Raw genomic sequence first — 14,163 nt, 5'->3', positions numbered from 1 at the left:
TAGTAGTCTTTTCTTATGGTCTAAGAGAACAAGATGTTCAGGACAGAGGAAGATGGAGAAGGCTGACTATAGAAACTGCGACCCCATAATGGGAAAAACTGAAGGCAAAGAAGAAGAAGTCTTACTTTTCTTTAGAGTTTAGACGATATTACCAGCTATGGTGGTGCAGTGGCAAGGTTAATTCTCGCCTATGCAGTTGAGAGGACCGGGGTTCAAAACTGATAGCTTGGGGATGACACCATTACATAAACCCCGATGGCTAGCCAACCCAGCGATCTGAAAACTTGAGTACGAGTAGAATAGGTATCAGCCCTCTGGCTGGTGAGGTTAAACAGTGGGCCACCTGTCTTTAGGCATTAGGACCTGTCAGCCAAAGAATCAGGAGACCAGCGCCTGTCCTTTGAGCTTCGCAGAGGCCAAGGAGGACTTTAACTTTTTAACTTAAGGCCATTTAAAGGATTCTAAAAGTTCTGCTCTCACGAACAGAAACATTATGGATGTCAAGAAGCAGAGCTGCTCCCTCGCTTTCGCACACATAGTTAATAAGCTAACAATTTCTGCAGGTTTGAGGTTTGTAAATGCTCCGTGTGATTTCATTAGAAAAGTACTTCTGATATTTTTACATTTTTGACAGCGTCATCTTTGATGCAAGACGCTTTCATAGGACGCGTCCTACGGAGCACCAGGGTGTCAGTGTGGCTGCCCAGTGCCCAGACAATCAACAAAAGTAGAGACCCGCTAACCAATAGGAATTTGGCACCCCAATGACGTCACCGTTCAAACTTCCTTACGCACCAATAAAAATTAGTATGCTAATCTGTAATCTGGACCTGAAGACGCCACCGAGATGAGGAAACAGTCCATCTAGAAAATGAAAGAGTAAACGGATAAGGCGTCCAGAATAACTTTAATTTTTCCTTATTCCTGAGAATCTCGCCTGTAGAGAAAAAAAGTATAGACCTGATTCAAAGCCTTGATAAAAAGGGAATAAAAGTTTTAATATTAATATTTATCAATTTATTGATTTATTAATTTTTGTCAGTGAAGAGTAACTCAAAGAGTATTTTATTCATTTTTTAAAACTGAATTGCAGTTTTTATAATGAGGTTTTATTGAAGAATTTTATGTTTGTTATTATCATTTTTTTTTTATTTACCTTTCATATGTAGTACTATATTATCCCTGATAAAAAAATACTACTACTACTATCTATTTATCTATCTATCAGTCCATCTGTCTATCTTCTTCAATAAACCCTTCACAATTGGATGCGAGCTGAGCTTATCACCCTAAGGGCTTAATTCACTCCCCCTCCTTCGGCGCCATCGTCACTATCACTACTTCATAGTCCGAATCACGAAGGGCCTGAGCATGTGCTCCGACCGAGAGGCCTCCTCCGGGAAGACTGGAGAGAGGTCGGCCCCCAGCGTGAGGATCCCCGCCGCTGCATGTCTGACGTAGGACCTCGGAGGAGGCAAGCAAGGGGTGTCCCCTGCCCAGTAGTCCAGCAGGGATGTCCACTGGAGGTCGCGCTTCTTCGGAGGAGGAAGGGAGAGGGAGTAAGTTAGTCTAAGGGCTTGTTGAGGTGATCTTTTGGCAGGTATAGGCCTAAACACATTTAGGATGTAGGACTCCATGCGAGGTACGTATATGCCTGAACATATTTATAGGACTAGAGAAACGTTTAGCATATGGGAATGAATCTATAGGATATAGGACTAAACACACGTAGGAACTGGGCCTAAACATATTCAGGTAATAGGACTAAAGCTAGGATATAGGACTAGGACATTTAAGATATAGGACTAGACACATCTAAGATATAGGACTAAATTTAGGATATAGGACTAAATGCATCTAGGTTATACGACAAAACAGAGGATATAAGACTAAGCACATCTGAGATATAAGACCAAACACATTCAGGATATGGGATTAAACACATCTAGGATATATAATACTAAACGCATATAGGATATGGGACTAAACACATCTAGGATATAGAAACAAACACATTCAGGACATATAACTAAACACTGGATATAAGACTAAACACCTATAGGATGCGTGACTAACATGTAGGATATAAAACTAAACACATTAAAGGATATATATGCCTAAACATATTATTAACCGCTATTATTAACATTGTTGGCCGCTCAAACGTGTTTAGAAGCTACATTATAACATTGACAAAACTATGCGAATTTTAAATCTTTCGCCACTAAACGCTTATAGAGCTGCTGACTAAACATTTCAGTTTATTACAACCTCGAAGAGAGAGAGAGAGAGAGAGAGGAGTGTTATTTTCTTTATCGTTTTCCAATAATCAAACATAGCGGTCATCACTCGAAAGCTATGTATTACACACACCAGGAAAAAAAGTATAAGGGTATAAGCTGTCATAATAAGTAAAAGCAAAATTAAAATAAGTAATGTAAATAAAGATAACTCATAAAAAAAAAAAATTGTAAGCTATGCCATCCTTTATCGGAAGAGTAGAGACCACACTATTTGAATGACCAGTAGGCATATATAACCAAATGCCTTGTGGAATCTTAACTATATTTGATTATAAAATAGAAAATTTGCCAAAAAGAAATGAGGACATTTATTGTAAGTCTATAAATCCTATTTTATTCTCCATTACATATTTCTATGGATTTACAGCAACGGGTTTCAGTTTGCAAAAAAGATGCTAGGCCTATATCGAACTCCCTACCATTCACAAACACACATGCATATATATACATACATACATACATATATATATATATATATACATATATATATATATAGATATATTATATATATAATATATATATATATACAAAACCACCAAATCGAAGATATAGTACTAGCATAGACTGTCATGGCAGCCAAATTGTCATGCGGGCAGTAGATGTAATTTGCATATTAAGGATTCATGAAGGATGCCTGAGATGGGAAAGGGAGGTGAAGTGAAGAGGGGTAGGGGGAGAGATTTCAGGAACCAGGGGGAGGGAGAGAGGGAGAGAAGCATACTAAGGATCCTTCAAGTTCTTTCATCTTAAATGACAGGGTTTAAGTCCCGGGTTCTTATCTATTCGTGGAGTTCGCAAAAAAGAGGGTTACCTCTCTCTCTCTCTCTCTCTCTCTCTCTCTCTCTCTCGTCTCTCTCTCTCTCTCTCTCTGCATCCGTACTCTCTCACTCTCATCTCTCTCCTCTCCTGTCTCCCTGAATTCGTACTTTCTCTCTCTCTCTCTCTCAGTAATATCTAGAACTAGCCAATTGTATAAACAGTAGTACTACTTGCTGGCAATTCCCTTCTCTCTCTCTCTCTCTCTCTCTCTCTCTCTCTCTCTCTCTCTCTCTCTCTCTCATCCTTCTCTCTCTCTCTCTCCTATTTTCCCAAGTAGCAAGCCTCTCTCTCTCTCTCTCTCTCTCTCTACTCTCTCTTCTTCCTCTCTCTCTCTCTCTGAAGCGAAGCGGCTCATGACCCTCGGCAGATGCCACACATGATCGTTTTCTAGACTCATTATTTAACGAAACAAACGTCCCGTCCCCTGCTCCCCTCTACGCTCTCTTCTCTCTCTCTCTCTCTCTCTCTCTCTCTCTCTCTCTCTCTCTCTGAAGCAGATGTTACATATGATCATTTTCTAGACTCATCCCTCCGGTTAAAATCGGCTACGGCCAGAAAGTGCTGAGTCATTGCGCTCCCGAACTCCTAGACCAATATAGCATTTTTTATAGTTTTCTTCTTCTTCTGCCATTTTGTCCGGTTTATAAAAGAGAGAGAGAGAGAGAGAGAGAGAGAGAGAGAGAGAGAGAGAGAGAGAGGAGGCTGGGTTCAAGTATTGTGACAATTTCATATATATACATACACACACACACACACACACACACGTTATATATATGTATATGTATATATATATATATATATATATATATATATACATTATATGCTTTTATTATTATTATTATTATTATTATTTTATTATTATTACTATTATTATTATTATTATTATTATTATTATTATTATTATTATTATTATTATTATTATTATTATAGTAACAGTAGTAAGTACAATATTTCCAAGTTTATTATTAATCTAATGCTTATATTCTTACTTATAATCGCTATTCTTAACATTCGTAAGGAATTAACCAAAAAATTATGCAAGTGATCTATTTCCATTATTATTGTAATAAAAACTATAATACTGACTTATATATATTTAAGAATAAGGAAGTGTCAACCTTCTTGATGTTCTTAGTGATTTTAATATTATGAATATATACATGTGACAGAATATGCTATTAGTTTTAATATTTTCATTAATTTTATGATATATGGAAATATTTTAGGGCAATTATTTTATAGCTGGATGATGAACCAATGATTCAGGATCCATAATTAGTCCGAAATTGTGGAATTTAACAGAGAAATTGTCTTAAAAATTATAAAAATATTCTTGTAACTATTTCGCTATGAGATGACAGTACATAATTAAGTTGCTATCTTTTATGATAAATTTTAGGGTGTATTCAAGTATTTTATAGCTGGATAATGGATCAATGATCCGGGATCCATATTCAACCGGAAATTGTGGAATTTAATTGAAAAATATTTTTTTTAAAAATCTCTCCAAAAGTGAAGAATTTTTAACACTTACCGCCAAAGGCCAGAAACGCAACATGGCCTCCAGAACTCTCCTAGACGCAGCCCATCCGGGCATGAATTTCTCGCCTTTATCGACACTGATGCTGCTGCTACTGCTACTATCCCCTTTGCTGTTATTTGCGTCGTTACTGTTACTGCCGCTGTTACTGCTGTTATTGTTCCCTGCATCGTCGTTCAGGGAGATCGTGTTGATGCATATGAACCGATCGTCGCCTTCGAGATTTTGGCGCGCTTTCGTCAGCCATCTTTTTCGGGGAAAAAAAGTAATTTTGCTATCATTATCGTTATTATCGCTGAATTGGTAGCATTATCAACTCATTATCAACGTTGGCTAGAGATAAAAATCCAGTGATTGCTATTTTATTTTGTTCCTGTATCTATATTTTTACTTCCTCTCAGAGCCTGGTACTACTAATCATTCCTCCAATCTTTGAAAAGGACAACATTCTCTGCTGTCGCCTACCACCGCCTTTCGTGGGCGGGGGGAGGGAGGGGGAGAGATGCCTTTGGTGGGGAGGGAGGGAGAAAGAGGGAGAGAGAGAGGGGGAAGGGGGGCGGACGGTGAGTGGGCGATGTTGGAGAGACATGGAGGGAGAGGAAAAGGAACATATACAAAAAAAGGGTTATAATCCTTTTCCAGCGACGCCGAGTCATCCGGTTGCGAAAAGGTCGACGTTCGACGAATGGCAACACCATTTTCGAACCTCTCCGTCGAAGATCAGTGTTGTCATCATTTTAGACCGAGTCCTCATTTGGACTCGTTATAATTAGGCCCAATTACCATGAAAAGATAATTACTAGACTCCAATGCTCTTAAATAATTTCATAATCTTTTTAAATACTTAATAGACGTGAAAGACTGAACGTTGCTTTTTTTTTTGAAGATAAAAAAGATGGCCATCAACTCTTGCGTTTGTGAGACTATAGACCGAGTCCTCATTTAGACCGGTTAATTAGGCTCCATTAACACGACAGAGATAACTACTAGACTCCAATACTCTTAAAAAATCTCAGAATCGTTTTAATTACTTAATAGACGTGAAAGAATGAGCGTTGCTTTTTCTGGGGATAAATGAAAAATGACCATTGAACTCTTGCGTTTGTGAGAATAGACCGAGTCCTCATTTAAACCGGTTAATTATAGTCTCCATCAACAAGACAGAGATAATTAATAGACTCCAAGACTCTTAAATAGTATCAGAATCGTTTTGAATTTCTTAACAGAAAAGAAAGAATTTGCACAGCCATACCTAGGGATCAAAAATATGCCATTGAACTCTTGCGTTTGTGAGACTATAGACCGAGTCCTCATTTAAACCGGTTAATTATAGTCTCCATTAACATGACAATGATTACTAGACTAGAATACACTAAATTACTCTCTGAATTTCCTAATAGACACGAAGGAAATAGCGTAGCCATTCTGGAGAGAGAGAGAGAGAGAGAGAGAGAGAGAGAGAGAGAGAGAGAGCCATTCCACTCTTGAGGCATTTTGTTTAGTCTCATACCTGCCCGATCGGAATGGGCAACAAAAGAAAAAAAAAGATCGCTTCGTAACACTAGAGCCAGGGGCAAGAAGAAGAAGAAGAAGGAATAAAGATATTATTGGTTTTTTGAAGAACTCTCATTCAAAGTAATATCGGAAATGGCGCGGAGTTAACAATTTTATTGGCCAAACTAAGCAATTGATATAAGAGTTTTTTTCTTTCTGGAGTGACGTCACGATGAACACTTCAGGCCTAAACCCCGATTGATCTAATAACATTTAACATTTTTTAACTTGATATAATTATAAATATGCCCCCGAATACTCGATAGATTTAATATTTCTAACATTTTATTAGCCTGATATGATTATTGATGTATACCAGTAGGCCTATAAACCATATAAATATAATATTTATATTCCCACTGTATTATATATATATTATATATGTATTATATATATATATCTATATATATATAGATATCTGCCCACTGTAGTATATATCTATATATATATATATATATATATATATATATATATATATAGTAGATTCACATCAACTATGCCTCTGATGTCTAGCCCATCCCTTACGTTGCTCCTGACTGGCTGTTGATAAGCCAATCACAGGGCTGGAAACTCCTAGTCTCTCTTGAGAGTTCACATAGACAGGGTGTATGCTCCACCTATCCTGAGGGGTACGTCTTTCAGAAGTATATCCCTCAGGAGAGGTGGAGCATATACCTCCTGCCTATGTGAACTCTCTCGAGAGAGACTACAGTTTCCAGCCCCATATTGGCTCATCAACAGCCAATCAGGAGCGTCGTTAGGGACTGGCATAGACATCAGATGCACGGTTAATGTGAATCTACTATAGCTACATATATAAATATCCATATGCCAATTTAATCCCCTAATAATAGCAGCAACAACAAAAATTTTCAATAAAATTCTGACATTTAAAAAAAAGATGGCGTGTTCGATTCGCCATTTCACCTCACCCGAAGACGTCAGGCTCCACCAGCATGTCGTCTTCGAGTACGAGGAAGAACTGGGCCTGTGGACGCAGGATGTGGGCCGCCCTAAGGCCGGACTCGTAAAGGCGTGCCCTGTGGAGTCCGTTGCAGTCCGACGCCCTCCCAGTCCACTCGTGGAAGACTCCGTGGGCCTGGCATACCTGAAGGTGATTGGGGATTTTTTTAGAAGCATCACTGAAAGAGAATTTGCTGGATTTTTTTGAGAAGCATTACTTAAAAAGACTTTGATGTTTTTAGAGGTATCTCTAAAAATGCGCCAATAAAAGAGACGTGTTGGATTTTCTTGAGAAGAATCACTTAAAAAGATTTATTGGGTTTTCTTGAGAAAAATAAGTTAAAAAGATTTGCTGGATTTCCTTGAGAAACATTACTTCACAAGACTTAGATTTTTTTTTAGAAGTATCACCGAACAAAGACTGCGAGAATCATTACAGGAAAGCACCGAGAAACATTTCTGAACTAATCTCAGAGACATTATGGAGGAATTTTGAGAAATGTTAAGAATATATTTTGAAAAATGTTACAGAAATGTAATCCAGCCTTTTATGACCTTATTATTATTATTATTATTATTATTATTATTATTATTATTATTATTATTATTATTATTATTATTATTAAATCAACAACATCAGGGTATAACAAGACACTCACTAGACCTAGCTCCGGCTCGGAGACCTCGCTGGTGAACACCAGGATGTTGCTCCGGTTTGTGCCAGCTTCTGCCAAGCTCACCAACAGCCTATAATGAAGTATTTTTTTAAAATTATTTTTTTAAGTCTCATATTTTTTGTTCACTCATATTAATCAGAATATAATTAAAAATTCTTCATAGTAGCACGAGTCTTCAAATGGGGAAACAAATCCACAGTTATGTAAATGTACATATATTTAACTTTAAAAAGAGTAAGGATAGCTTTCGGGAATCTGTTCGGTTCCCCTTATCAATCTGAGATTGATAAGGGGTACCGAACAGATTCCCGAAAGCTATTTGTTTCCCCAATACGAATATCTTCCGGAGTATTATTGGCGATAGGCCTAGGGAATTCGCATAAATTTGGTTAAGAAAAATAATTGTATACTAGATAATTCTTGGCAATAGGCCTAAAGAAAAGATACTAAATGAGCTCAAGAAAAAGATTTATACGTCAGATCATTCTTGACAATAGGCCTAAAATATCAAGATAAATTTACCAGAGATAAATAATTAAAAAAGAAATCATGAGAATATATCATACATATAAACATCTTTAAAATTAATTTTTTCATAACAATCAACATATCTCTCAGAGCGTTTTTTACTGAAAGGCCTAAAAAAATTCAAGATAAATGTGCTTTAGAAAACGGAATATAGTACTTTGAATCTTGAGGGTCTATTTTTATTCATTTTTTATTTTAAGAGTAATTGGATCCTGTAATATCAAAATATAAACTACTAGATCATGAGAATCTTACCTGTGTAGAGCAGTAGGCCTACTGGCCATCACCACCACAAGAAATTCAGATGCCAGAGGAATTCTCTCGTTGATTCTTGGCTGTGTAGAGAGAGAGAGAGAGAGAGAGAGGAGAGAGAGAGATAGAGAGAAAAAAGGGAGAAGGGAAGAGAGAGAGAGAGAGAGAGAGAGAGAGAGAGAGAATTAATAATCACGTTTATGTTAATAGTTAATGGTATATTTCATATCATCTTTTCAGTTTCTTATGGCATCCTTAGGCCTACCACATGCACTGATACTCAACTCATCCCATTCACAATGAGCTTACAACAGTGAATACCCTACTCATTGGTACTTCATTCATTCATAAAAAAAAACTTGTACCTAGGCCTACCATATGCATAGATGTTCAATTCATTCATAAGGAACTTATAACCGGTGCATAGGCCTACCAACTTACAATGACGGGTGCTGAGGATCACCAACTTTCGACAGGTGCTTAGGCCTACCAACTCAGAACAATGGGTGCTTATAAGGGCCTACCAACTTAAGACGATGGGTGTTGAGGCTTACCAACTTTTGATGGGTTCTTAGGCCTACCAACTTAAAATGACGGGTGCTGTGGCTTACCAACTTTCGATGGGTGCTTAGGTCTACCAAATTAAGACGACTGGTGCTGAGGCTTAATTACCAACTTTGGACGGGTGCTTAGGCCTACCAACTTAGACCAATGGGCGTTGGGGCTTACCAACTTTCGACGGGTGCTTAGGCCTACCAACTTACGACAGGTTCCGGCGGAACAGGAGGACAGGAACAGAAGCTGCCATATCCGTCGTATTTCTGACAAAGTTCCCTCCTGGCATTCCATTCGCTCTTCGTGGACCAGCGTGGAACCGCTAGGCCCTCAGTTCCACACCAGCTAACATCTGAAAGGAGCGAAATTAACACTTGAGCAAAACTCTCTCTCTCTCTCTCTCTCTCTCTCTCTCTCTCTCTCTCTCTCTCTCTCTCTCTCTCTCTCTCTCTCTCTCTCTCCCTAGATTCAAAAATACCTCCCATCTTAATGGAGTTAGTTTTTAAGTTGAAGACGACAGTCAATTATGTATGTTAAATTATTTCCATTTAGATGTGTTCCACTTTATAACCAATAACCCAGGTTAATCTATGTTAATTTAGCCTTGATTTGACATTAGTGTTAAATTAGCTTTTGTGTCAATTTAGTCTGAAATATTAAAAAACAATTTCCTCAAATTCTCTTAGCTTAGGCGTCTGTCTTCAGGGCGATAAATGATAGGTAATAAAGTGAAAATAAAGTTAAATTCTTTCCTTAAAACGTGTTATACTTTATAATCAGTAACACAGGTTAATCTACGATAATTTAGCCCTCAATTTAACATTTGTATTAATCAGCTTGCGTAATAATTTAGTCAGAAATATTAGAAAACTATCTTAGAAATTTCTTCCATTGTAACGTCACCAGCCTCCATGGCGAAACCCAACCCGCTTGAAATACTTCAAGTTCTTAAGTTCCACGACGAACTGCTTAGGCCTACCCTCAATCTTGGGGACGTAGAACTCCTGGAAGAGACCCTGCTTCGCTTCCGGTTCCATAATTCGACTGGTGGAGCCGAAGGTACTTCCGCCCACAGCCCCAACCCACGTGATCATCATGACAGGAGCTCTCCTGGTACTGGTCTGTCTCACCTCTTTGGGGTGGAAACCTGCCTCAGGTATGTCGACTCCGAGGTCAGTCAAGTACTTTTTGAGGTCCTCGTCGAGGTAGCGGGCCTGTTTTTGGGTTGTAAGTGATTCCAAGTGGATATTTAAAAAGTGTTGATAAGTGTTTCCAGACTCACTAAATCTTATACAAGAGGATAGGTCTAAAAATATAGGAAATATTCTCGAGGTCCTTGTCTGTTTTGTTTTGTAAGTGGGAATCTAAGTGTTATTTAGTTATTCCAAATGGGAATTGGAGTTTTAATAAGTAGTTCCAAGTGGGAATTAGAGTCTTAGTAACTAATTCCAAGTGGGAATTAGAGCGTTGATAAGTGGTCCCAAGTGGGAGTGATGGTAAGTGTTTAAGACTTACTATCTTTTTGTTAGACATTACGCAATAGATGTATCTAAAAATGGAACAAATTCTCGATGTTCTCGTCGAGGTAGCGAGCCTGCTTTGATTTATAAGTGAAAATGTAAGTATTTATAAGTAGTTTCACTTGGAAATTAGAATGTTGGTAAGTGGTTCCAAGTGGGAATTAGAGGAGTGGTTCCAAACTGAATTTATGGCTGTTTTATCAGTTTTGATAAAAATGAACAGAGATACTGCTTGCAAAACTTTACCTTACTATGATACTCTAAGAAAAAAACTCATTTGCCATAATTTTGTCATTAAAGTTATAGAATTTTAGGCACAGATTCAGAAAACAAATTAAAAGAAAGCCAATATATAAACAAATCGCTCAAAGAAAACGTTTCTCTAACAACGCATAGGCCTATACGTACCGGTCCGGCGATGACTAGAATCCTTCCAGGTTGCAAGGACTGGATAAAAGCCTTTAGGAGTCCGGAAGGACTGTAGGAAGGGTGTCTGTAATGGCGTAGGATTTTACCTGAGGACTGGTGGACCACCACAGCTGATATCACGCCTATGGCTGCCCGTCTGATGTCCTTGTTGCTTAATGCCAGCTGTTCAGGAGACATTTTACACTTGAGACTTAGCATAGCCATGTAGACTTAATTTAGTGACATTAGACTTGGGCTTAGCCCAGTGGTGTTACACTTAGACTTAGCCTAGTGACATTAGACTTAGACTTAGTCTTGTGACGTTAGTCTTGGCCTTGTGACTTTTGGCTTAGCCTAGTGACATTATTAGACTTACAATTAGTTCAGTGACATCAGACTAACGATACCGGCTTTAGACTTACAATTAGTCTATAGTGACATTAGACTTACAATTAGTCTATAGTGACATTAGACTTACAATTAGTCTAGTGACATTAGACTTACAATTTAGCCTAGTGACATTAGACTTACAACGAGCCTACTGACTTTAGACTTACAATTAGTCTATAGTGACATTAGACTTACAGTTAGTCTAGTGACACTAGACTTAGCCATAATTTGACTCTAGACCTAGCTTTTACATATTAATGCGAGAAAGGAACCTTAATAAAAAAAAAAAACATGGCACACTATGAAAGAGCTTTATAAAGAAGAAGAAGAAGACGAAGCAGTATAGGTCTATTTTGATATTCCGTAAAAATAAGCTTAGTTATATCACCTTAGCTTTTTGAAGTTAATTTTAAAAAATGAGATGATTATGACAAGTGATAGCGAAAAAGCACATTAAAGTGCACATTTGAAAATGATTATTATAATATAAAGCTAAGCTGTCAAACCATTTTAAAGTTAAATAAGCTCTTAAACTAACACTAACAATAGGCCTATAGCTGGAGCGAGCCCTTTGTCATCAGGAATTAAGAGCTATGTATCTTTAACATTGGAAATGATAGAAAGGAACCATCAAATTTAAAATAAAGACATAAAACTGACAAAGATTTTTATGAAGAAGAAGAAGAAGAAGAAGAAGAAGAAAGAAGAAGAAGAAGAAGAAGAAGAAGAATGACGATATAGGTCTATAGGCTTATACTTACCGGCACCCCCTGAACGAAAGCGTTAGCGACAATTCGCCCCACGACGGTGATGATGGATATGGTGTCCTCCGGAGGAGAGCCTTCGAAAATGGCCTTCACGGTCTTGTTTAATTCTGTAATGGAGGGACGAAGTGAAAAATGAATCGATCAAAGTTTCAAGTTTCATGAAACATGAATTTTCAGCGCAAGTTAATGATTCGCTTACACCTTCACCGCACGTTAGGCCCCCTAGAGAGAGAGAGAAGAGAGAGAGAGAGAGAGAGAGAGAGAGAGAGAGATAGAAGATAGAGAGAGAGAGAGAGTCTGAGAGAAGAGAGAAGATGGAGAGAGACGAGAGGAGAGAGAGAGAGAGAGAGAGAGAGAGAGAGAGAGGATTACGAAAAAAAACATACCCTTTTCCTCAAACTTCGGATCGATGTTCGCTAAAGAGTTCGGACAGATCTCTGTATCCGACGCTAAGAAAATATGACCTTTGGGAGGCGTTGCTGCCCATCGTAACTGTGATCTGAAATAAATAAATAAATGAATAAGTATATATATATATCTCCAGCTTCCGGTCTACTATATTTGCACTACTTTTATTTTGTGTCTTCTGTATGAGTGCGTGCATATGTGTATGTTCGTGTATGCAGCATTCATTAACTATTCTTACAGCTATATCTTTGTGAATAAATTGTTATTTTCGTGAAAGAGCCTGTGTGTGCGTGTATGTGTGTGTGTGTGTGTGTGTGTGTGTGTGTGTGAGAGAGAGAGAGAGAGAGAGAGAGAGAGAGAGAGAGAGAGAGAGAGAGAGAGAGAGTTTTATTATATTCTAAAATTCCCTCTGTGTCATGAAGTAGTACGCATGTTCGTATAGGAAAGCAATTGCGCGTATTGCAACGTTTACACACGCTAGCATTACGACCAACATGGCACTTTATTCTAATAATTCATGTGGATTTTATGCTTTAAGTGTTTAGATGCTTGCGTGTTATAGCTATTGTACATGATGAAGTTTTTGCCTATGCAAGCATTCAAGCAACTCGTCGTAAAATGCGTTAAAAAGACAATTTATTATGACATTTCATCCTCACCTGAGCGAAGGAACAGGCAAGGCCGGTGTGTCCCGTATCTCAGCGTTGATTGGGTGAATATTGGTCGCCTGAGTCCATGTTGACGTGTGTACAAAAACAATGGCTAACTCCAGTAACACTTTCATGTTGCTTTAGTTGCAAATATAGTCACTTTATGCAACATACTCCATCGTGTCGTTATGTATGCTGCTTATATTAAACGGATAAATGGATTAATAATTCATGGATATTTTGCACAGGATGTCTATACTCGTCACTAACAACTGGCTGACTGAGCCTACGTTAGAGACTTAGAGGAGGAAAAGTCTTTCGGAAACTCGTTCGTAATATATCTTTTCTACTTCCTACATTTGGTACGACGATTTTTTTTTACGTAATATCCTCGTCGGATAGTTGCAGTTTTATAATGTAATAGTTTATTGTAATAATTAGTTTGTTAAATAGTCACAGTGACTCGAAAGTGTAAGTCTACTAACGTAAGAAATGTTACATTTTAGATCTTGCAAGTTGCATTTGATTGTAATCTAAAGTAAGATTCTCATTGGACAGTTGTTATTTCGAATAGAATACAATCCTGCAGTACTTTACTGTGATTATTAGTTTGTTAAATAGTCATATCGATTCGAAACTAAGTCTAATTAAGCGTGAGAAAGAAATTTAATCATAATTAAACTTCTCTTGAGTTCTCAGTTCAAAAAACCAAGTCCCAGTTCAAATTTAGCTTATTTTTTATACGTAAAGTCAGACCTAACTTATTCCCATTTTTATATTATTTGAGCTATAAAACAGATATGCATATATTATAGCAAGCAGTCATAAT

General features: G+C 37.7%; 1 protein-coding gene across 1 annotated transcript; it reads right to left on the bottom strand.

The window, feature by feature from the left end:
* Positions 1-1,042: 1,042 nt before the first annotated feature.
* Positions 1,043-13,632, bottom strand: LOC135213382 (protein O-linked-mannose beta-1,2-N-acetylglucosaminyltransferase 1-like). The gene is made up of 11 exons (XM_064247362.1): positions 13,344-13,632; positions 12,663-12,775; positions 12,271-12,383; positions 11,120-11,302; positions 10,171-10,405; positions 9,401-9,543; positions 8,640-8,719; positions 7,839-7,926; positions 7,149-7,324; positions 4,657-4,909; positions 1,043-1,535 (listed from the first exon to the last, which is right to left on the bottom strand). Exons 1-11 carry the CDS (start codon positions 13,466-13,468, stop codon positions 1,338-1,340), a joined length of 1,707 nt encoding a protein of 568 aa, XP_064103432.1. The 5' UTR covers positions 13,469-13,632; the 3' UTR covers positions 1,043-1,337.
* Positions 13,633-14,163: the final 531 nt, after the last annotated feature.

This window comes from Macrobrachium nipponense, chromosome 19 (genome assembly GCF_015104395.2).
Source record: "Macrobrachium nipponense isolate FS-2020 chromosome 19, ASM1510439v2, whole genome shotgun sequence".
In the NCBI taxonomy this organism is placed as follows: Eukaryota; Metazoa; Arthropoda; class Malacostraca; order Decapoda; family Palaemonidae; genus Macrobrachium; species Macrobrachium nipponense.
This window is presented reverse-complemented; position numbering and strand designations above follow the sequence as displayed.